The sequence below is a fragment of the Oreochromis aureus genome, linkage group 19 (assembly GCF_013358895.1).
Source record: "Oreochromis aureus strain Israel breed Guangdong linkage group 19, ZZ_aureus, whole genome shotgun sequence".
In the NCBI taxonomy this organism is placed as follows: domain Eukaryota; kingdom Metazoa; phylum Chordata; class Actinopteri; order Cichliformes; family Cichlidae; genus Oreochromis; species Oreochromis aureus.
In genome coordinates this window covers 10,711,291-10,728,417 of record NC_052960.1, presented here as the reverse complement: position 1 = coordinate 10,728,417, position 17,127 = coordinate 10,711,291, and the positions used below count along the sequence as shown (strand labels likewise).

General features: G+C 42.4%; 1 protein-coding gene across 1 annotated transcript in view; it reads left to right on the top strand.

Moving 5' to 3' along the window:
- Nucleotides 1-17,127, top strand: part of syne1b (spectrin repeat containing, nuclear envelope 1b) — a 76,223-nt gene that overhangs the window by 53,736 nt on the left and 5,360 nt on the right. The window contains exons 97-143 of the mRNA XM_039602887.1: nucleotides 369-560; nucleotides 796-927; nucleotides 1,300-1,400; nucleotides 1,544-1,697; nucleotides 1,787-1,915; nucleotides 2,028-2,183; nucleotides 2,428-2,637; nucleotides 2,857-2,958; nucleotides 3,066-3,185; nucleotides 3,287-3,487; nucleotides 3,609-3,782; nucleotides 4,165-4,296; nucleotides 4,504-4,700; nucleotides 4,799-4,931; nucleotides 5,196-5,378; nucleotides 5,538-5,687; nucleotides 5,981-6,157; nucleotides 6,273-6,428; nucleotides 6,507-6,662; nucleotides 6,808-6,978; nucleotides 7,146-7,279; nucleotides 7,386-7,590; nucleotides 7,800-7,982; nucleotides 8,074-8,220; nucleotides 8,324-8,478; nucleotides 8,688-8,835; nucleotides 8,926-9,020; nucleotides 9,115-9,349; nucleotides 9,570-9,764; nucleotides 9,932-10,057; nucleotides 10,210-10,365; nucleotides 11,023-11,181; nucleotides 11,324-11,490; nucleotides 11,577-11,739; nucleotides 12,084-12,271; nucleotides 12,372-12,522; nucleotides 12,696-12,878; nucleotides 13,094-13,231; nucleotides 13,453-13,644; nucleotides 13,732-14,059; nucleotides 14,385-14,453; nucleotides 15,156-15,283; nucleotides 15,532-15,658; nucleotides 15,805-16,016; nucleotides 16,207-16,407; nucleotides 16,523-16,651; nucleotides 16,763-16,975. Coding sequence (XP_039458821.1) covers nucleotides 369-560; nucleotides 796-927; nucleotides 1,300-1,400; nucleotides 1,544-1,697; nucleotides 1,787-1,915; nucleotides 2,028-2,183; nucleotides 2,428-2,637; nucleotides 2,857-2,958; nucleotides 3,066-3,185; nucleotides 3,287-3,487; nucleotides 3,609-3,782; nucleotides 4,165-4,296; nucleotides 4,504-4,700; nucleotides 4,799-4,931; nucleotides 5,196-5,378; nucleotides 5,538-5,687; nucleotides 5,981-6,157; nucleotides 6,273-6,428; nucleotides 6,507-6,662; nucleotides 6,808-6,978; nucleotides 7,146-7,279; nucleotides 7,386-7,590; nucleotides 7,800-7,982; nucleotides 8,074-8,220; nucleotides 8,324-8,478; nucleotides 8,688-8,835; nucleotides 8,926-9,020; nucleotides 9,115-9,349; nucleotides 9,570-9,764; nucleotides 9,932-10,057; nucleotides 10,210-10,365; nucleotides 11,023-11,181; nucleotides 11,324-11,490; nucleotides 11,577-11,739; nucleotides 12,084-12,271; nucleotides 12,372-12,522; nucleotides 12,696-12,878; nucleotides 13,094-13,231; nucleotides 13,453-13,644; nucleotides 13,732-14,059; nucleotides 14,385-14,453; nucleotides 15,156-15,283; nucleotides 15,532-15,658; nucleotides 15,805-16,016; nucleotides 16,207-16,407; nucleotides 16,523-16,651; nucleotides 16,763-16,975 — 7,653 coding nt within the window. The remainder of the gene's footprint in view (nucleotides 1-368; nucleotides 561-795; nucleotides 928-1,299; nucleotides 1,401-1,543; nucleotides 1,698-1,786; nucleotides 1,916-2,027; nucleotides 2,184-2,427; nucleotides 2,638-2,856; nucleotides 2,959-3,065; nucleotides 3,186-3,286; nucleotides 3,488-3,608; nucleotides 3,783-4,164; nucleotides 4,297-4,503; nucleotides 4,701-4,798; nucleotides 4,932-5,195; nucleotides 5,379-5,537; nucleotides 5,688-5,980; nucleotides 6,158-6,272; nucleotides 6,429-6,506; nucleotides 6,663-6,807; nucleotides 6,979-7,145; nucleotides 7,280-7,385; nucleotides 7,591-7,799; nucleotides 7,983-8,073; nucleotides 8,221-8,323; nucleotides 8,479-8,687; nucleotides 8,836-8,925; nucleotides 9,021-9,114; nucleotides 9,350-9,569; nucleotides 9,765-9,931; nucleotides 10,058-10,209; nucleotides 10,366-11,022; nucleotides 11,182-11,323; nucleotides 11,491-11,576; nucleotides 11,740-12,083; nucleotides 12,272-12,371; nucleotides 12,523-12,695; nucleotides 12,879-13,093; nucleotides 13,232-13,452; nucleotides 13,645-13,731; nucleotides 14,060-14,384; nucleotides 14,454-15,155; nucleotides 15,284-15,531; nucleotides 15,659-15,804; nucleotides 16,017-16,206; nucleotides 16,408-16,522; nucleotides 16,652-16,762; nucleotides 16,976-17,127) is intronic.

Sequence of the window (17,127 nt, the reverse complement as noted above, 5' to 3'; positions counted from 1 at the left end):
TGCAAAGGAATGTCAGTAATATCAAAAACAAATGTTTCTTTAAACATTTGGACAATCTTTACTGATGGGCACTGACAGCTGGTCTGGAATTAGAATGGTGTTCTACACAGACAAACTGGTTTGTAAGTTGAGGGAGAGCATGTATGCTGAAGAGCACGGAGCCTGAAGGATTAGCGGTAATATGTTGCACAGGAGGCAAGGCCGAAGAGGTGGGCCAAGGATGAGAGCTGTCCCTGTCCTTTGGACAGGGAAAGCTGCTGGTGAAGGGGGTTCATCCATACCTGGCGAGTTTGTCGTGTAGATGGAGGAGCTCCTGTAGGCGGTGAAACACGATGTTTGATCTGGCGTCTCTCCTCCTACTGCTGCAGAACATGCTGCTGGAGATTGAAGAGAAGGTGCTGGCCCTCTCAGAGCTGTCAGTTCACAGCGAGAACTTGCTGCGGGGGGGCCGCACAGACACCAGAGAGGAAGCTGAACATTTGGCGAGGAAGTTACGCACACTCAAGGGTGGTTTGTTGGAGCTGCAGAGGATGCTACAGGACAAACAGGGTAACATCCAGGTGAGGTTGCTGCATGTGCTAAATGTTGTCATCCGCTGATGTGTGTGCATGTAATGCAGAATATTTGACTCTGTGTTCGGTCCTCACTGTGACTACCATATTTGCAAAGTTTGCACTGGTGTATTTATCAGCTATGGGTCTACTACAAATGCACATGTAAATTTTGAATTATTGTATTTGATAATACTACTTTTTCTGAAGCATTTATTTTATATCTAACTTTCTGGTCCGACAGGGTTCCCTGCAGGAGCAGGAAGACAGTGAATCAGACTCTAGCCTCTCTCAGAGTCCCAGTGTACAAGATTGGCTGGCCCAGGCCCGAACCACACGAACCCAACAGCACCAAGACAGTCTTCAGAGACAGAAGGTGATTTTCTTTTTTTAACCTTCATTAAGTTCAGTATAGACTAAAATACACGTTCTCACATAGTTTGTCATTAGATTTCTTTGACTATTACCCAGGAATGCACAATAAAGTTGCACAAAATACTCTCTTAATGTTGATGACAAACTTCAATTTGTATTTTGGGTGAGTCCTCATCTGTGAGTTGAATGTAAAAAGGAGTGAGTGTGCAATAAATGACATGTCCCCACAGGAGCCAAAAATCTGTGTTTCTCACCAAAACATGTGTATCCCTAAGGGTCTAATGAGCATTTGTACAAATAACTTCATAAATGTTTCTTTGTGATGCCACATACAGTCTAACACTGTTGTTTTGTTGCTTGTTTTTTACTGTAGGAACTGGAAGAGCAGCTTGCAGAGCAGAAAAAGCTTCTTCAGTCAGTTGCCAGCAGAGGAGAGGAGATCCTCATCCAGCAGGCTTCACCCAGCAGCGCCAGGTCTCTTAATAACAGTTATATTATACATGTACACTCAAACTGAATAATAAAATATGAAGTATATGTATGAGGTTCATTCTTATGGCAGTATATAAATGTAAGTAATGTAACAGAGCACTAATTTATTCTCTGTCATCCTGCAGTATGACAGAACCATTTTCACCAGCAGCTTTGGCTGAGAAGGAAACGCAGGCTGGACGGGAGCAGATGAGACAGAGATGGGAGAGTCTGAGACTGGAGCTCAAAACTAAACTCCAGCTCCTGCAGAAAACCCTGGAGCAGGACCACAAGCAGCCAGTACATATCCCTGTGTTTTTAATTACTGTTAGCATACACTCGATAGAAAAAAAAAGCAGATCGTTTAATATTTATTTTTTGTCCTTTAGGTTTTTTCGAGAGCTTCCCGTGTGTCCACATCTGGGCCGGTGTTTAAAGGAGACACCCAGGCTGACGGGTCCTCTCTGAAGACTCTGTACGATAGCTTCAGGCAAACAGTAGAAGACGTCACCCCGCAGGTTTAGCATTTCTGTTATTATATTGTAATGCAATATTGGAAATGCAACTTTTTATTTCAAGCATGTGGTCTCAATGAAAACGTACATTCTTCCCGTGTACATGTGTATGTAGCCTGGTGGTGGTGAGACACAGGTGGCGCAGATGGAACAACAGCTCTACACAGCTGTGTCATCCACCTCCTCCTGGCTGGATAGTGTGGAGAACAACGTCTTCTCTGGCTCAGTGCTGCTGGCTGAAAATGCAGAGACCCAGCTACAAAAGCAGGAGGTACAATTGGCCTTATTTGTGGAGCTTTAGTAAATATTGCAGGAAATCTAAAGTGAATAAATCACACGATCAGATAGGTTAAATGGTAACGTCTAAACCAGCATGTGGCTAAAGTTCTAAAAATATAGCTATGTCATTTTAATTGCAGTGTTACACTGTCAATCAAAATGCTTTCCCATATTACAGATTTCTCCTTGTAATTATTTAGTATAAATCAAGCTGATGATTCTGACCTCTTCTGCAGACCTTGGAGAACGATGTGAGGCATATGACGGAGGAGGTGAAGCACAGCCAAACTCTGCTCGCTTCATCTTCAGCGCTAAGGCACGAAGAACGAGTACTTTTGGAAGACAACCTTAACTGCCTCAAAGAGAGATTAGGAGCTCTGGGTTGTGCTCTGGGACAACGCTGTGACCAAATGAGGAGCAGAGCACATGAACTCACGTCCTATCAGGTTTGCCTCATATTGTGCTTTTTGTTTTTCAAGCCCTTTAATGTTTGACGATTTAAAGAGACAGCCACTGGGGAAATGTTTCTTTTTATTATGTTAAGCCACTGTTGCAGAAGACAAAGACAAGCCTATAGGAAACAACATTTATATCTTTATATTATGAAACCAGACATGCATGCATTTGGACTTAATTTCCTATAAATTATCTCGTGTCTTACACAGACTGAATTGCAGCTTCTTCAAACTGCTTTAATTGAGACCAAATGCCAGATATTGCAAGCCCTAGCTGGAGCAATGGATAGACCAGCGTCAAAACAACTGGAGGTAATGCAAGAGTTGACTAATATTCCTCCTGAAGCTTCCATTAAAGCTTGCAGAGAACAAGAACATTACTGTGAATGTCTTTAATACATCTAATCTGTTTCTCTCAGGTCATTGCCAGTGCAGAGGAGAGCCTGAAAGACTTTGAACAAAGAATCACAGAACTTAAAACCAGAGGATCAGCACTGCACGCGGATCAGATCTCAACAAACAAACTGCTCAAGCTACAGGTAACACACATGATTGATGGCTCACGGAGAAATCATCTAAAGAAATTACCGTCAAATTCAAAAGATGCACAACCGGAAACTGATTTTTTATGTTTTTCCAGGATTCTTACGAGGAGCTGGTGATGACAGTGGGTTCCCGGCGCAGTGGGCTGAACCAGAACATGGCACTGAAGGAGCAGTATGAACGTGCTCTGCAGGACCTGAAAGATCTGGTGGACACAGCTAAAGACAAGATGGCTGCCGATCAGAGAATTATTGCCAGCTCTGTGGAGGAAGTCCAGAATCACCTGGACAAACATAAAGTATAGTCAACTTGCTAAATCCTTTAGGCTTAAAGAATCAACAAGGTTACATGTTGAACCCAATTTGTTGTGATGCAGGAGACAAATAGAGCTGATCGTCTTTGTTTCTGGCCTCTTTTAGGAGTTCTTCCAGGGTCTAGAGTCCCATATGATTTTAACGGAAACATACTTCAGGAAGATCAGTGGCCTAATGCTTCCCAAAGAAAACCAAGCCTTGGAAGAGACACTGGCTGAGGCTCAGAGAGTCCTCAAAGAGGCGCACAGTAAAGGAGTCGAACTGGAGTGTATCCTAGAGGTAGGTGAAGGAGTATTTATGCCATATTTGTTTAAAAGGAAGGTTAACATAGTCACAAAAATTCTGATAATGGATAATTTGTTATATATTAGAACATCACAAGCTATATAAACACATTTTTAAAAGCCTTTTTAATTACCTTGAAAAAAATTACATATTAAAGTTGGTAGCTATGAGATAATGGTGGAGTTGTACTGTAGGAGGACCGATGTGTTTGCAAGCATTTAGTACAAAATCTCTCAACAAAAAATCAAATTAATGGTAAAATTAAAAAAATATTATTATAGTTACATAGTAACAAGTGTGCTGATTAAAAGAGCAAAGATGTACTTGTCAGACGACTGAATTTTAAATATGTATTTATAATGATGTTTATTTTCAGACTTGGTGCCGTTTGGTGCAGGACTACCAGAGTCTGAACCAACATCTGGAGGCTGTTGAAGAAAGTATACCTTCTGTTAGTCTGGTTGAAGAAACTGAAGAAAGGCTTATGGACAGAATATCACTGTATCAGGTACAGTGTCACATGAGTTCAGTGTAAATTTATTACATCAGGCTAATTGTTTAGCTTTGACAAAGGAACAAGCTGCTTAAATTCTCTCACATGCTGATTAAGATTTAAAGAAAGGTTCAATTCAAAATGGGCTTCCTGTCTTTGCTGCAAAGTAGAAAGATATATTTATCTAGCTGGAAACACATTTTCTTCTTCTTCTTTGCAAAGGGTCTGAAGGGGAGACTAGCGGAGCACCAGCACAAGCTCTACCAGGTATTGGATGAAGGTAAACATCTGTTACTGTCAGTGTGCTGCCCCTCGCTGGAGAATCAGCTCGCACTCTTAGGGGAACACTGGCTCAACAACACTGCCAAGGTCAACAAGGAGTTACAACGCCTGGAGGCTATTCTGAAACACTGGACCAGGTCAGAAAGACTTCAAAAATAAGGACCGTTTCTTAGGCTTTGGATATAAATATCCAGTGAATAAGTGCATGGTCTAATTTCAATTGTTTTTTCTTTAGGTATCAAAGGGAGTGTGGAGAGATGAGCGAATGGCTGCAGTCTGCTCTGGAGCGTCTGGAGTTTTGGAACACGCAGGCGGTGTTAGTGCCACAGGAGCTGGAAACCGTCAGAGATCATCTCTCTGCTTTCCTTGTGAGGCCAAAGACAATCAGATTGGTTGATCGGTTTTGTTTTGTTTTTGCTGGCCAACCAGCTGCCTCACTTAATGGCAGTTGTAGGCATGAACATAACACCTCAATTCATCTGTAGCTTATACTACAAATTTACATACTCATTTTGTACATGCTGGGCCTGTATTTGTTTAATATTGTTATTATCTTCTGCAGTAGCACTGTTTTGCTGCAGTCTGGTCCACATAGTTTTGATTGGATGATTTTCCACTTCTCGCTTTTTTAGGAATTTTCAAAAGAAGTTGAGGGAAAGTCTAGCCTTAAGAGCTCAGTGGTTAATGAGGGCAACCAGCTGCTGCGGCTGAAGAAAGTGGACACGGTGGTATTGCGCTCTGACCTGGCACGTATTGACACTCAGTGGGCTGAGCTACTCACACGCATCCCAGTGGTCCAGGAGAAGCTGCATCAGGTATCGTCACATGCAGCCAGACTAAAAAGGCTTACCTGCTTCAGGACAAATAGGATTACCTCTTTCTGCTTCTCCAGTTTGCATGCAAAAGTTTTCATTGCAGTTTGTTTTTAAACTACCAACATGTCGGTTTTTCTTTTTTTCTCTTTTTTTTTCTAGATCCAAATGGAAAAACTGGCTTCCCGTCATGCCATTTGTGAGCTGTTTAACTGGATATCGCTGATGGAGAGTGTCATTGACGAGGATGAAGAAAACCTCAAGAGTGCTGTGGGATCAAGTGTGATTCAAGACTATTTGCAAAAATATAAGGTAGTGGAGCGTTTTTTATTGATTCATGACAGTTTTTGTTTACATGTGTGGTCTGAACTCCTATTAAATCAAAAATATAACTTTTTTAGTGGAATGAATGTTTTTTTTTATGTAGTTTGCCATTGCAAGTAAGGTTTTTTCTAGATAAAATTCTTAATAAGATCATATGTTGAGAGCTAAAACTTCACTTTCTAAACATGGAGTTTCCCTAACCTGATCATAACGGTGATGCAACTACTGGTTCTAACTGTAGATCTTTTATTATAAAATCTCCTGTTGTTTCCTCACTTTAGGGATTCAGAGTAGATTTAAGCTGTAAGCAGCTGACTGTGGACTTTGTCAACCAGTCAGTGCTGCAGCTCAGTGGTCAGGATGTGGAGAGCAAGCGCAGTGATAAAACAGACTTCGCTGAGCGTCTGGGAGCCATGAACAGGCGCTGGCAGATCTTACAAGGCCGCATCAATGAGAGGGTGAGGACTCAATCATTGATAATGTTACAATAAAACCGACAACATATTCACCCAATGTCCTTTATCAATGCAACATCCAAAGTTAACAGTATTTTTTTGCATGAAATTCTTAAAGATCCAGTTCCTTGAGAGCCTCTTGGAGATGTGGTTAGATTATGAGAGCAGCATTCAGGCCCTGAAGTCTTGGATGGCAACTCAAGAAGAAAGGCTGAAGAGGAAACACCGGATAGAGGATCTGACATCTGTGCAGAATGCTCTAAAAGACTGCCAGGTACTGTAGATCTGATTAAGATATTCTTACCCTTCATCTTGTCTTTGTATTTGCTAAATAAAAACACATTTTTTAAAGGAAATGGAGGAGCTGGTAAAAGAAAAGGAGAAAGAGCTGGAGCGAGTCGAAGAGCAAGGCTGTGCCCTTGTTCAAAATAAGACTGATGAGGCCTGTGCTATCGTCATGGAGACACTCCAAGGTGTCAATCACACCTGGGCTAACCTGGACCACTTGGTAATCTCTTTTTTTTTCTTTTTTATTACCTGGGTTAGGCCCATTTATACTGTCCTCTCTTGTCCATCCCTCTCGTGCTCTGACTTTGACCTGATTTTGAAATTTACTGGATGTAGATACATGTTTTTGATTTCACCTTCTACAGATTGGGCAGCTAAAGATCAGCTTGAAGTCAGTGCTGGACCAGTGGACTCTATACAAACACGCTTCAGAGGAGATCAATGGCTACCTGATGGAGGGAAGGTACTCTGTGTCTCGTTTCCGCCTCCTCACAGGCTCACTGGAGGCTGTTCATCTGCAAGTGCAAAGTCTGCAGGTATATTAAGATAAGGGGGCATTCAGTGTATTTTACATGTTTTCTGACTAAAGCCTTTAACTGTATTGATATGAGTTTCTGAAATCTTGTAGCAATGTTAGGGGTATGTTTCTCAATGTGATCATTAAACCGCTGGTGAATTAACCACCGTATCTGTCACTGTGAAGGATTTGCAAGGGGAACTGGAAAAACAGGAGAGCAGTCTCAGAAAATTTGGTGCTGTTACCCACCAACTGCTGAGAGAGTGCCACCCTTCAGTGTCAGATTCTCTCAACAATGCCCTGAAAGATGTCAACGCAAGGTGAACCTAATTAGCATGGTGCTATGCTTATTACTATCATTACTACTGGTGTTTCTTTAAAGAATTTAAGACATTTATTAGTGTATTACCATGTCATTGCACTTAGATGGACTGGCTTACTGGAGGAGATTGGAGAGCGTCTCAGAAGCAGCAAAGCGCTGCTTCAGCTGTGGCAGCGCTACAAAGAGCTTTATGAGCAGAGCTGCAACAGCATCCAGCTGCAGGAGGAAAAAGCAGATCAGCTTCTCAAGACCACCTGCAACAAGGACATTGCTGACGATGAGGTGTCTGACTGGATCCAAGAATGCAGCGTGAGTCGAGCCACAGCTTTGCAACTTGCAACATCAGAACAACTCCTCAGTATTTCACTTCTAATGCCTCATTGTGAAAGCCACATCGATATGAAGGAAAAGTTAAAGATATTAAATATTCCCTCATGTGTTCGGTGCAGTTGGATGTTGTATTTTAGTTTTGATAATGAAGACATATTGCCCTGAATGTTATGGGTGTTTTATTTCAGGAGTTGCTCAGGTCCCAAGCTCCGGTCCAGGCCTCACTTCAAGTTCTCCAAGAACTGGGAGAGCAGCTGAAACAGCAGGTGGATACATCAGCAGCATCTGCTATCCAGTCCGATCACCTTTCTCTCACCCAGCGGCTGGCTGCAGTGGAACAGGCTCTTACTAGACAGCTCACCGCCCTACAGGTAAAAAAAAAAGATTTATGAAACATACTGTACTTTTGTTTGTATAGGCAGTCAGTTACCAAGCCAGTATTTTGCCATTCTTCTATACTAGACTGGAGTTCAAGACTATGAAACCTTTAACCATCAACTGGAATCACTGGGGTCCTGGGTAGTTGAAGCTGAAGAGGCTCTGAAGGCACAAGATCCTAATGGCTCTACTGACCTAACGGTCATCCAGGACCGCATGGAGGACCTCAAGGTTTGTTTTACTGTTTTCCTTTTTGAGTTTGGTGAACAAAATTACAGAATATCACGTACTGGTTCGACAGCTGAAATGTTTCTGTAATTTCTGGGCTTTACAGAGGCTCATGTTGAAATTCAGCAGTATGGCACCTGAGTTAGAGCGTCTTAATGAGCTTGGTTACCGGCTCCCTCTTAACGATTCTGAGATTAAGCGCGTGCAGAACCTCAACAGAAGCTGGTCCACCGCCTCAGCACAGACCACAGAGAGATTCAGGTAAGACAAGAAAATTACAAGCCAGTCTGAAAAGGTTTAAAGCCATCTTAATTCAAGATACTCTGTTAAATAACAAGGTTAGATAAATTCAATAATGAATGAATGAAGGGCTGGCACAAATACCATAAAAAACAGTGCAAATGTTCGGTAAAGGCCACTCTCCCCATGTGACTGAGATATAAGATCACCTTTTGTTTGTTTCCTTGCAGCAAGCTTCAGTCATTCCTGCTGCAGCAGCAGACCTTCCTTGAAAAGTGTGAAACATGGATGGAGTTCTTGGTCCAAACAGAAGAGAATCTGGCTGTGGAAATTTCAGGGAACTACCAGAGTTTGATGGAACAGCAGAAAGCCCATGAGGTTAGGGCCCATTTGAAGAAAATGATCCTCAAGCAGCATCTTTGGATTATCTTAACACACATAACAAATATTATGTTTTTTATCTTACAGTTATTCCAAGCAGAGATGTTCAGTCGGCAGCAGATCCTCCACTCCATCATCAGTGATGGACAGAGAATGTTAGAGCAGGGTCAGGTAGATGACAGGTAAACCTATTCGACTACTCTATAGATCTTTGTTTACCACCAAACTCCACTGCAAGCCTTTCTTTATCTCCTGTCTTTCTGAAATCTCCTGCAGAGATGAGTTCAATCTGAAGTTGGCTCTGCTGAGTAACCAGTGGCAGGGCGTAGTGCGACGTGCTCAGCAAAGGCGCGGGATCATTGACGGTCTCATCCGCCAGTGGCAGCGGTATAGAGAAATGGTGGACAAGCTGCGCAAATGGCTCTTGGAAGTGTCCCATCGTACAGAGACACTTCAGGCAGGGAATACAGTTCCTCTGCAACAAGCGCGTGCTATGCTGGACGCGGTCCAGGTACATAGTGACAAACCTGACTGTAATACACATTAATACAGCAGTGACAGCAAAGGCTAGCTAACATTAAGAAGCTGTTGCAATGTGATGTTCTTCGTGTAATAAACCACAAATATATTATCTGATAACGTTAAACATGCAACTGCATTTGTGGATTGGGCGTTATCTGTGTAAATTAACAGGGTTGTAGCTTGATAAGAATCCTTTCTTCCTTTTTCAGATGAAGGAAAAGGTGCTGCAGCGTCAGCAGGGCAGCTATATCTTGACGGTGGAGGCTGGCAGGCAATTGCTTTTATCAGCTGATAGCCGAGCAGAGGCGACCCTGCAGGCAGAGCTCACTGATGTCCAGGAGCGATGGAAACAAACCAGCATACGGCTGGAAGAACAGAAGAAAGAACTTTCCACTCTGTTAAAGGTAAAACAGACAGTATGCCAGCACGTTATGAATTCCAGGCCACTTCAGGATACCTTGATGGCTACTATAATTCTTGCATTTGTATCTCTTCTAGTTGTAGTTAGAGTGAGGACAGCTTTTCTAGAGCAACTCTAATTTTGCCTGTGTTTGTAATCTGTTGAATGCAGGACTGGGAGAGGAGTGAAAAAGGGATTTGTGGATCACTGGAAAAGCTTCGAGCCTTCAAAAAGCAGCTTTCTCAACCTATTCCCGATCACAATGAGGATCTGCAAGCTGAACAGATCCGCTGCAAGGTAACAACTTGATTATTTTCAAAATTGACTTTTCTTTGTGCATCTAGATGTAAGACATATATGTAGAGTTATTTAAGTGTATGTTGAGCTGATTTTTTACATTGTTCAGGTGCTTGTTTAGTGTTTTAATAGTGGTACTGTTGTTTTTCCAGGATTTGGAAAATACATTTGACGGCTGGACAGGCGATCTGGCCCATCTGACCTTACTGAGAGAGTCACTTTCTTGCTACATCAGTGCTGAGGACCTTTCTGTCCTACAAGAGCGTATTGAGCTGCTGCATAGACAGTGGGATGAAATCTGCCACCAGGTACAACTCTTGGCACAGTCGCTTACTATTTTGGATTGTCTGAATATACTGTGTACTAGAAGTCTGACTCTTAAAAATTAGATTATAGCTACATTCTGCATATTACACAATATTTACTGTGTAACAGTTACAAGTCCCAGGAGATAGTGTTACTAATGTCAATCTTCACTATAAGATACAAAGCACATATTTGTATATGTAGATGGTAGATGTTGCTCAACATCATATATAAATCTATGTCTATATACTAGAAAAAAATTGGTATTCATAGTATTGGCTTTTTTTTTTTTTTTAACGGTGGGAGCAGTAGTTCGATTTTGCTGAATATGCCATTGTGCAACAATTTTGAGAAAGGAATAGACTGAAAGGAACAGTTAGCGTGACAAGTGATCAGTCAGTCAGTTAAGAAAAGCTGAAACCTCAAGGTGATTTCGTTTTTTCACAGTGGCATCCTGTGTGCAGCGGATAAAACGCACACACAGGAAATACAGCACTCACTCACTGCGTGATGCAAATGAAAGCGTCTGAACGGCTTCCTTTAGAGGCTTCTTGATCTTTATTAGCTTTTGTTTTAAATTACCATGCAGTCGTTGGCACTTTTTATGCGCTTTGCACAGAGGTGCAGTTAACTTGTCATGTATTGCTGTTCTTCCACAGCTGTCACTGCGGAGGCAGCAGGTAAGTAAGAAGCTAAACGAGTGGACTGTCTTCAACGAGAAGTATAAGGAGCTCTGCGAGTGGCTCACTAACATGGAGAGCAAGGTGTCCCAGAATGGAGACGTCAGCATTGAGGAGATGATCGAGAAGCTTCGCAAGGTTTGTACACACCTCAGATATTTATAAAGTTCGACAGTGCTATTTAATTGTTGTATTTCAGTTACGTTTTTTTTTTCCTACTCTGCTTCTTTTACAAATGCAGTTTTTTCAAATTTCCTGTTTGCATTGCGTTGTATGCCAGGACTACCAGGAGGAGATCACAGTAGCAGAGGAGAACAAGCTACATTTGCACCAGCTGGGAGAGCGCCTGGCCAGGGCCAGTCACCAGAGCAAAGCCACTGAAATCGAACAAAAACTCAACAAAGTCAGTGACCGATGGCAGCATCTCCTCGATCTCATTGGAGCGCGGTGAGCAGACGTGCAGTCACAGCTGTGCAGCTGTGTTTTATCCCATGCTGGTTGTTTGTAACTAATCTGTTAAATTCTTTTAACAGAGTAAAGAAACTGAGAGAAACTCTAGTGGCTGTGCAGCAGCTAGATAAAAACATGAGCAGCCTGCGCTCTTGGCTCGCCCACATCGAAACAGAGCTGTCCAAACCTATCGCCTATGACTCCTGTGATGCCCAAGAGATTCAGAGGAAGCTCGATCTGCAGCAGGTGACATAATATACTGAACAGGACCTAAAATACATATGTGCAGCTTGCCAGGAATCATTCAGTCTGTGCCAAATGCAAGCTCTTTAATAGCAGACAGGCAACAGGCTTTGTAATCATTTAGCTGAAATTTCTAAAAACTTTCACATTTTTGTAATCATGTAATGAAAATGTAACTATTAGTATCAATTCTATGCAAACAGGTTTTGTGATATAATATACTAATAAAAGTTATTGTTGTAAAGTTTGTAACCACTTTCAAAAAGTCATTCTCTAACTTTCTATCAAGCTTCTCCTTCTATCTCTCATCTTATTACTTACTGTGTCACTCTTTTCTTGCCCGTTAGGAGCTTCAGCGTGACATAGAGAAGCATAGTACAGGAGTGGCGTCTGTGCTGAATCTATGTGAGGTGCTTCTGCATGACTGTGACGCCTGTGCCACCGATGCAGAGTGCGACTCCATCCAGCAGGCAACGCGGAGCCTTGATCGCCGCTGGAGGAGCATCTGTGCCTTGTCTATGGAGAGGAGATTAAAGTAAGACGTTACACACTAGATGAAAGCATCAAATCCATACGTTATTATGGATAACAGGTAACTGTTATAACTGTTATCCTGAAATTATTCCCTCTGTTAGGATTGAGGAGACATGGCGTTTATGGCAAAAGTTCCTGGACGACTTTGCACGTTTTGAGGAGTGGCTGGCCACTTCAGAAAACACAGCTGCTCTACCCAACTCCTCTGGTGTGCTGTATACTGTAGCCAAGGAGGAACTAAAGAAATTTGAGGTATTGCTGAATTATTTTGTGTAAACTGTAAAAGTGATCAAAATACCTACTGTTTTCACCTAGTAGGACAGCATTAAATAAGAAAATTCTATCTCTCAAATGCAAACATGTAAACTAAACACGAAGCTAAAAGACAAAAGCAAATTTCTTGAGAAAATGTATGGATTTTGTAGGCCTTCCAGAGACAAGTTCACGAGAGTCTGACTCAGCTGGAGTTAATCAATAAGCAATACCGCCGCCTGGCCAGAGAAAACCGCACCGACTCTTCCTGCCGGCTGAAGGAGATGGCACATGATGCCAACCAGCGATGGGACAACCTGCAGAAGAGGGTGGCATCCATCCTCCGCAGGCTTAAGGTACAATTCTTCTACTAGTACTTATATATTATTTCCATTTCATTTTTGTACATTTTGATTTAAATTTCTGTCATGCATTTCTGGATTCATTTCTTTTCATCTAACTTTTCTGCGACTGTTTATTGTTCACTAATAAAGCCCGAACAAAGGTTTGTTCCATTTGCACGATGTGAAAGCATAGACTCTAACACCAGTGTCCCTGTTTACATGTGCAGCACTTTATTAGTCAGAGAGAGGAGTTTGAGACAGCCAGAGATGGCATTTTGGTTTGGCTGACAGAGATGGACCTTCAGCTGACCAACATCGAGCACTTCTCTGAATGTGACATTCAGGCCAAGATCAAACAACTCAGGGTAAGCCTGTCATGATATTTCAGACCAAGAAAATCCACTGTGCATTTTTCAAGCACTGCTTTCTACTGACTCTTACATATGTTCATTTTATATCTTCATTTCTAGAGTCAGTTTGCACTTGTGAAGAGCAACTAAACGGATATTTCATAATTAATATGAGATACACATCACACACATCACTGTGTTTAGCTTTAACAGCTTGTCTCTCTCCGGCTTCACAGTCATTCCAGCAGGAGATTTCTCTAACAACAGCCAAGATCGAGCACATCTTCCACCAGGGCGAGGCTCTGATAGAGAAGAGTGAGCCTCTGGATGCTGCTGTGATCGAGGAAGAGCTGGAGGAGCTGCAGCGCTACTGTCAGGAGGTGTTTGGTCGAGTGGAGCGCTACTACAAGAAACTCATTCGCCTTCCTGTAAGACCTCAAAATCGAGAGAATCTGACAGATCTGTGGCTTGGGTCCAGATGTAATCTTTCCCGTACTAAAGTCCGTTATCTTTAGCTTGCAGATGACGACACTGAAGTGTCATTGTCCGATCGTGAGCTGGAGCTAGATGAGCATTGTGATTTGTCCAGTCTGCCGTGGAGTGAACGTTTGGGGGATGGCTTCCTGTCGCCTCTGCCGTCCTCCGGTCGCTCAGCTTCCTTGGCTGCCCAGATCCGGACTGAGCGCTCGGGCAGAGACACCCCAGCAAGCGTGGACTCCATTCCCCTGGAATGGGACCACGACTACGACCTGAGCCGTGGGCTTGAGAGTGCAAGCAGGGCACTCAGAGAGCAGCAGAGTGAAGAGGGAGACTTCCTTCAGCGCCCTGCCTCAGGCTTGTCAGGTAGGTTCCCATACCAGTGCAAAAATATGCTTGAAATTTAAGAGATTTTTCAGAATAATAACTTTTCTTTATTACTGTTAGCTGTTAAAAAAAAGTTAGAAGAGCGATATCTTAAACGATTGTGCCTCTGCATCTTTTGATCAGTCCAAAAAATGACATCAAAAGTTCCCATAGGGGACAGAAAAGGAATAAGAAAGTTAGTGAAGGGTTTATCTGTGACTGATTACATTATGGCGAGTATTTTCTTGGTGCCATTGAATACCAGTTCACTGAGTCAGTGTGAAGCCCACTGCTAAATGTGTGTACTGTATAATGTTTCTTCCAGATGTAGTGATCCCAGAGAGCCCTGAGGCCTTTGTTAAACTAACAGAACAAACACTGAGGTCTTCCACTGGTAGGCAACAGCAGACCCCAGCATGCCACATGTGTTTGGGGCCAGAAATAACAGACACACTCTGAGTGATGAAACACTAGTAGTCTGTTCACCAGCTTGGAATTTGATTTGTGTTAATTTCCTCTCTTATACACACTTTGGGCACAAATGGCAACACTTTCTAACCCTGGGGAATGGGGTCAATTCCATTTTTATTCCTTCTATTCGCTTGTTCTGCTTTGGGCTCTAATTCAGCAGAACAGAAATGGAATTCAGCCTAACCCTTCTTTCTAACCAGCTTTATTCATTTTTTTAACTTGACTTGTTCTTTGTAGCTAACCTGTTTGGATTTGTTGATTTGCATGTTTTTTTTTCTTTGTTTGTTTGTAAACAAGAAATGTATTGATTCTTATAGAAGGGACTGCAGATTTGTTTAGACGTCTCATAGACCCTGGTCACACAAAGGTGAATCACATAAAAAACACGGGTTTTAAACATAATATTTCAAATCAGGGCTGCAGCTCCCGATGCAAGGGGCACAAAGGGAGTGCTGAGATTTGTGACAAAAGGCCAGAACAAACAATCTGCATTCCTGTCTACTTCTCATTTTTCGCTCTCCACATTTTATTTTTCTTAAATCAGGGGGCTTACCTTCTATTCTGATGTTAAACATGTTTCACAAACACATTATGGAAATATAATCAGCTAATATTGTGTTAACAGGGGAGGTTGCTGCTGCAGACTCTCATATTCACCCTCTGGATATCAGCCGTTTCCACCTGCAACAAACAGACAGCAGCCGCAGCCGTACTTCTGCAAGCACAGAGATGGACTCCTCATACATGGGATATGTATGTGTTTCTCGTATTACGCTTAGAGCTCAGAACAATCTATTCTTAAAAACTTTTCTGCACTGGACTGTACATTAAACCACAATTAATTCTGCTTTGTCTATTTGAATGCTGCTGTTTATTTTTGCTCATATTTTTTTAATAATCTATTTTCTCCTCCCAGAACTCACTTGGTTCTGCAATTTTGAAATAGTCAGTATAATCCTATTACACTGCCTGCAATAACCAGTCTTTTAACTGCTCTGTAGCTGCGACTGATGGGCGAGTGTCGTGGAAGTATTGACACAGTGAGGAGGGTGGGCTCTGAGCTGAAGGAGGAAGAGGATACGGTGTCTGGACTGGCAGATCCCAGCAGCTCAGAGTCCCAGACTTCAGGTAATACCTATAACTATCTCCCATCTTAAATAAGCATTTATTTTAAATTATGCTTGTTAAAGAAAAAAATGTGAATCATCCATTGGGCTACAGTGCTGGTAAATTCAGTTAACATAATCTTTTTGGTCTCACATCCGTCAATCTAGGAGTGATTGAGCGCTGGGAGCTCCTGCAGGCTCAGGACCTCAGCAAGGAGATGAGAACAAAGCAGAACGAGCAGCAGTGGCAGCAGCTGAACTCTGACCTGAACAAAATCTTGACTTGGCTGGGAGAGACAGAGGAAGAGCTGGAGCAGCAGCGGAGACTGGAGCTCGGCACGGACATCCAGACGATTGAGCTGCGTATCAAAAAGCTCAAGGTACAGTTTTTTTTAGTCGTAAAGTCCCTATTTTCTACTTTGTTATTACTCTGCTTGTTATTTTTTTACTTGAATACTTATAAATATATACCTTTTAGTCTTTATTCCTGCTGTTTCCTTGTTTTGTCATCAAATTGGGAATTTTTTGCGTTACTTGTACGTCACCATGGACATGCTTGTTTGTCTACAGGAGCTGCAGAAGGCGTATGACAAGCGCAAAGCTATAGTGCTTTCCATCAACTTGTGCAGTGCGGAGTTTCTGCATTCAGAGACAGACGAGTCCCGAGAGCTACAAGCCAAACTGAAAGACATGAACAACCACTGGGATAAACTCGGCAGCGCGCTGGAAGAATGGAGGTCTTCATTACAGGAAGCTCTGATGCAGTGTCAAGTGAGTGCTGATCAAGTCGGACTGTTTGAACAGATCGACTTGCTCACGATTATGAATATCCTTCTATGATAGGCTAGTTGGGTCTTCACCTTCCCAAATTTCATCTGATCAATAGGAATTTCATGAGATGAGTCACGGTCTGTTGCTCTGGTTGGAAAACATCGATCGCAGGAGGAATGAGGTGGTTCCCATTGATCCGATCCAGGACAGTGACACTCTCCATGAGCATCACAAAACACTCACGGTACCAAACTGTCACACTCTTAAACTTAAGTGTGTCTTTCCGTGTTACTTCCATAAATCCACTCTGTAAAATGTTTCTTTTTTGAATGTATGTCTTAAATTTTCCCTCCAGCAAATCCGCCAGGAGCTGCTAGACTCACAGCTTAAAGTTGCTTCACTACAAGACATGTCCCTCCAGTTGCTGGTCAACTCGCAGGGCAGTGATTGCTTGGAGGCTAAGGAGAAGGTTCACGTCATAGGAAACCGCCTAAAACTGCTGCTAAAGGAAGTAACCCGAGACCTCAGAGAGCTGGCCAAGATTCTGGACATCACAAGCAGTCAACAGGTAGAGCCTCAGTCACTTGTGTACCTGTGATGTGTTACCTGAACACCTCTTTTCTTTTATATTCACCTGCATTTAAAAAGTCAAAAAAGCATTTGACAGAAACCTCTCCGATTTCTTCCATCGTCAGATTTTTTTAAAACAGAATTTTCAAG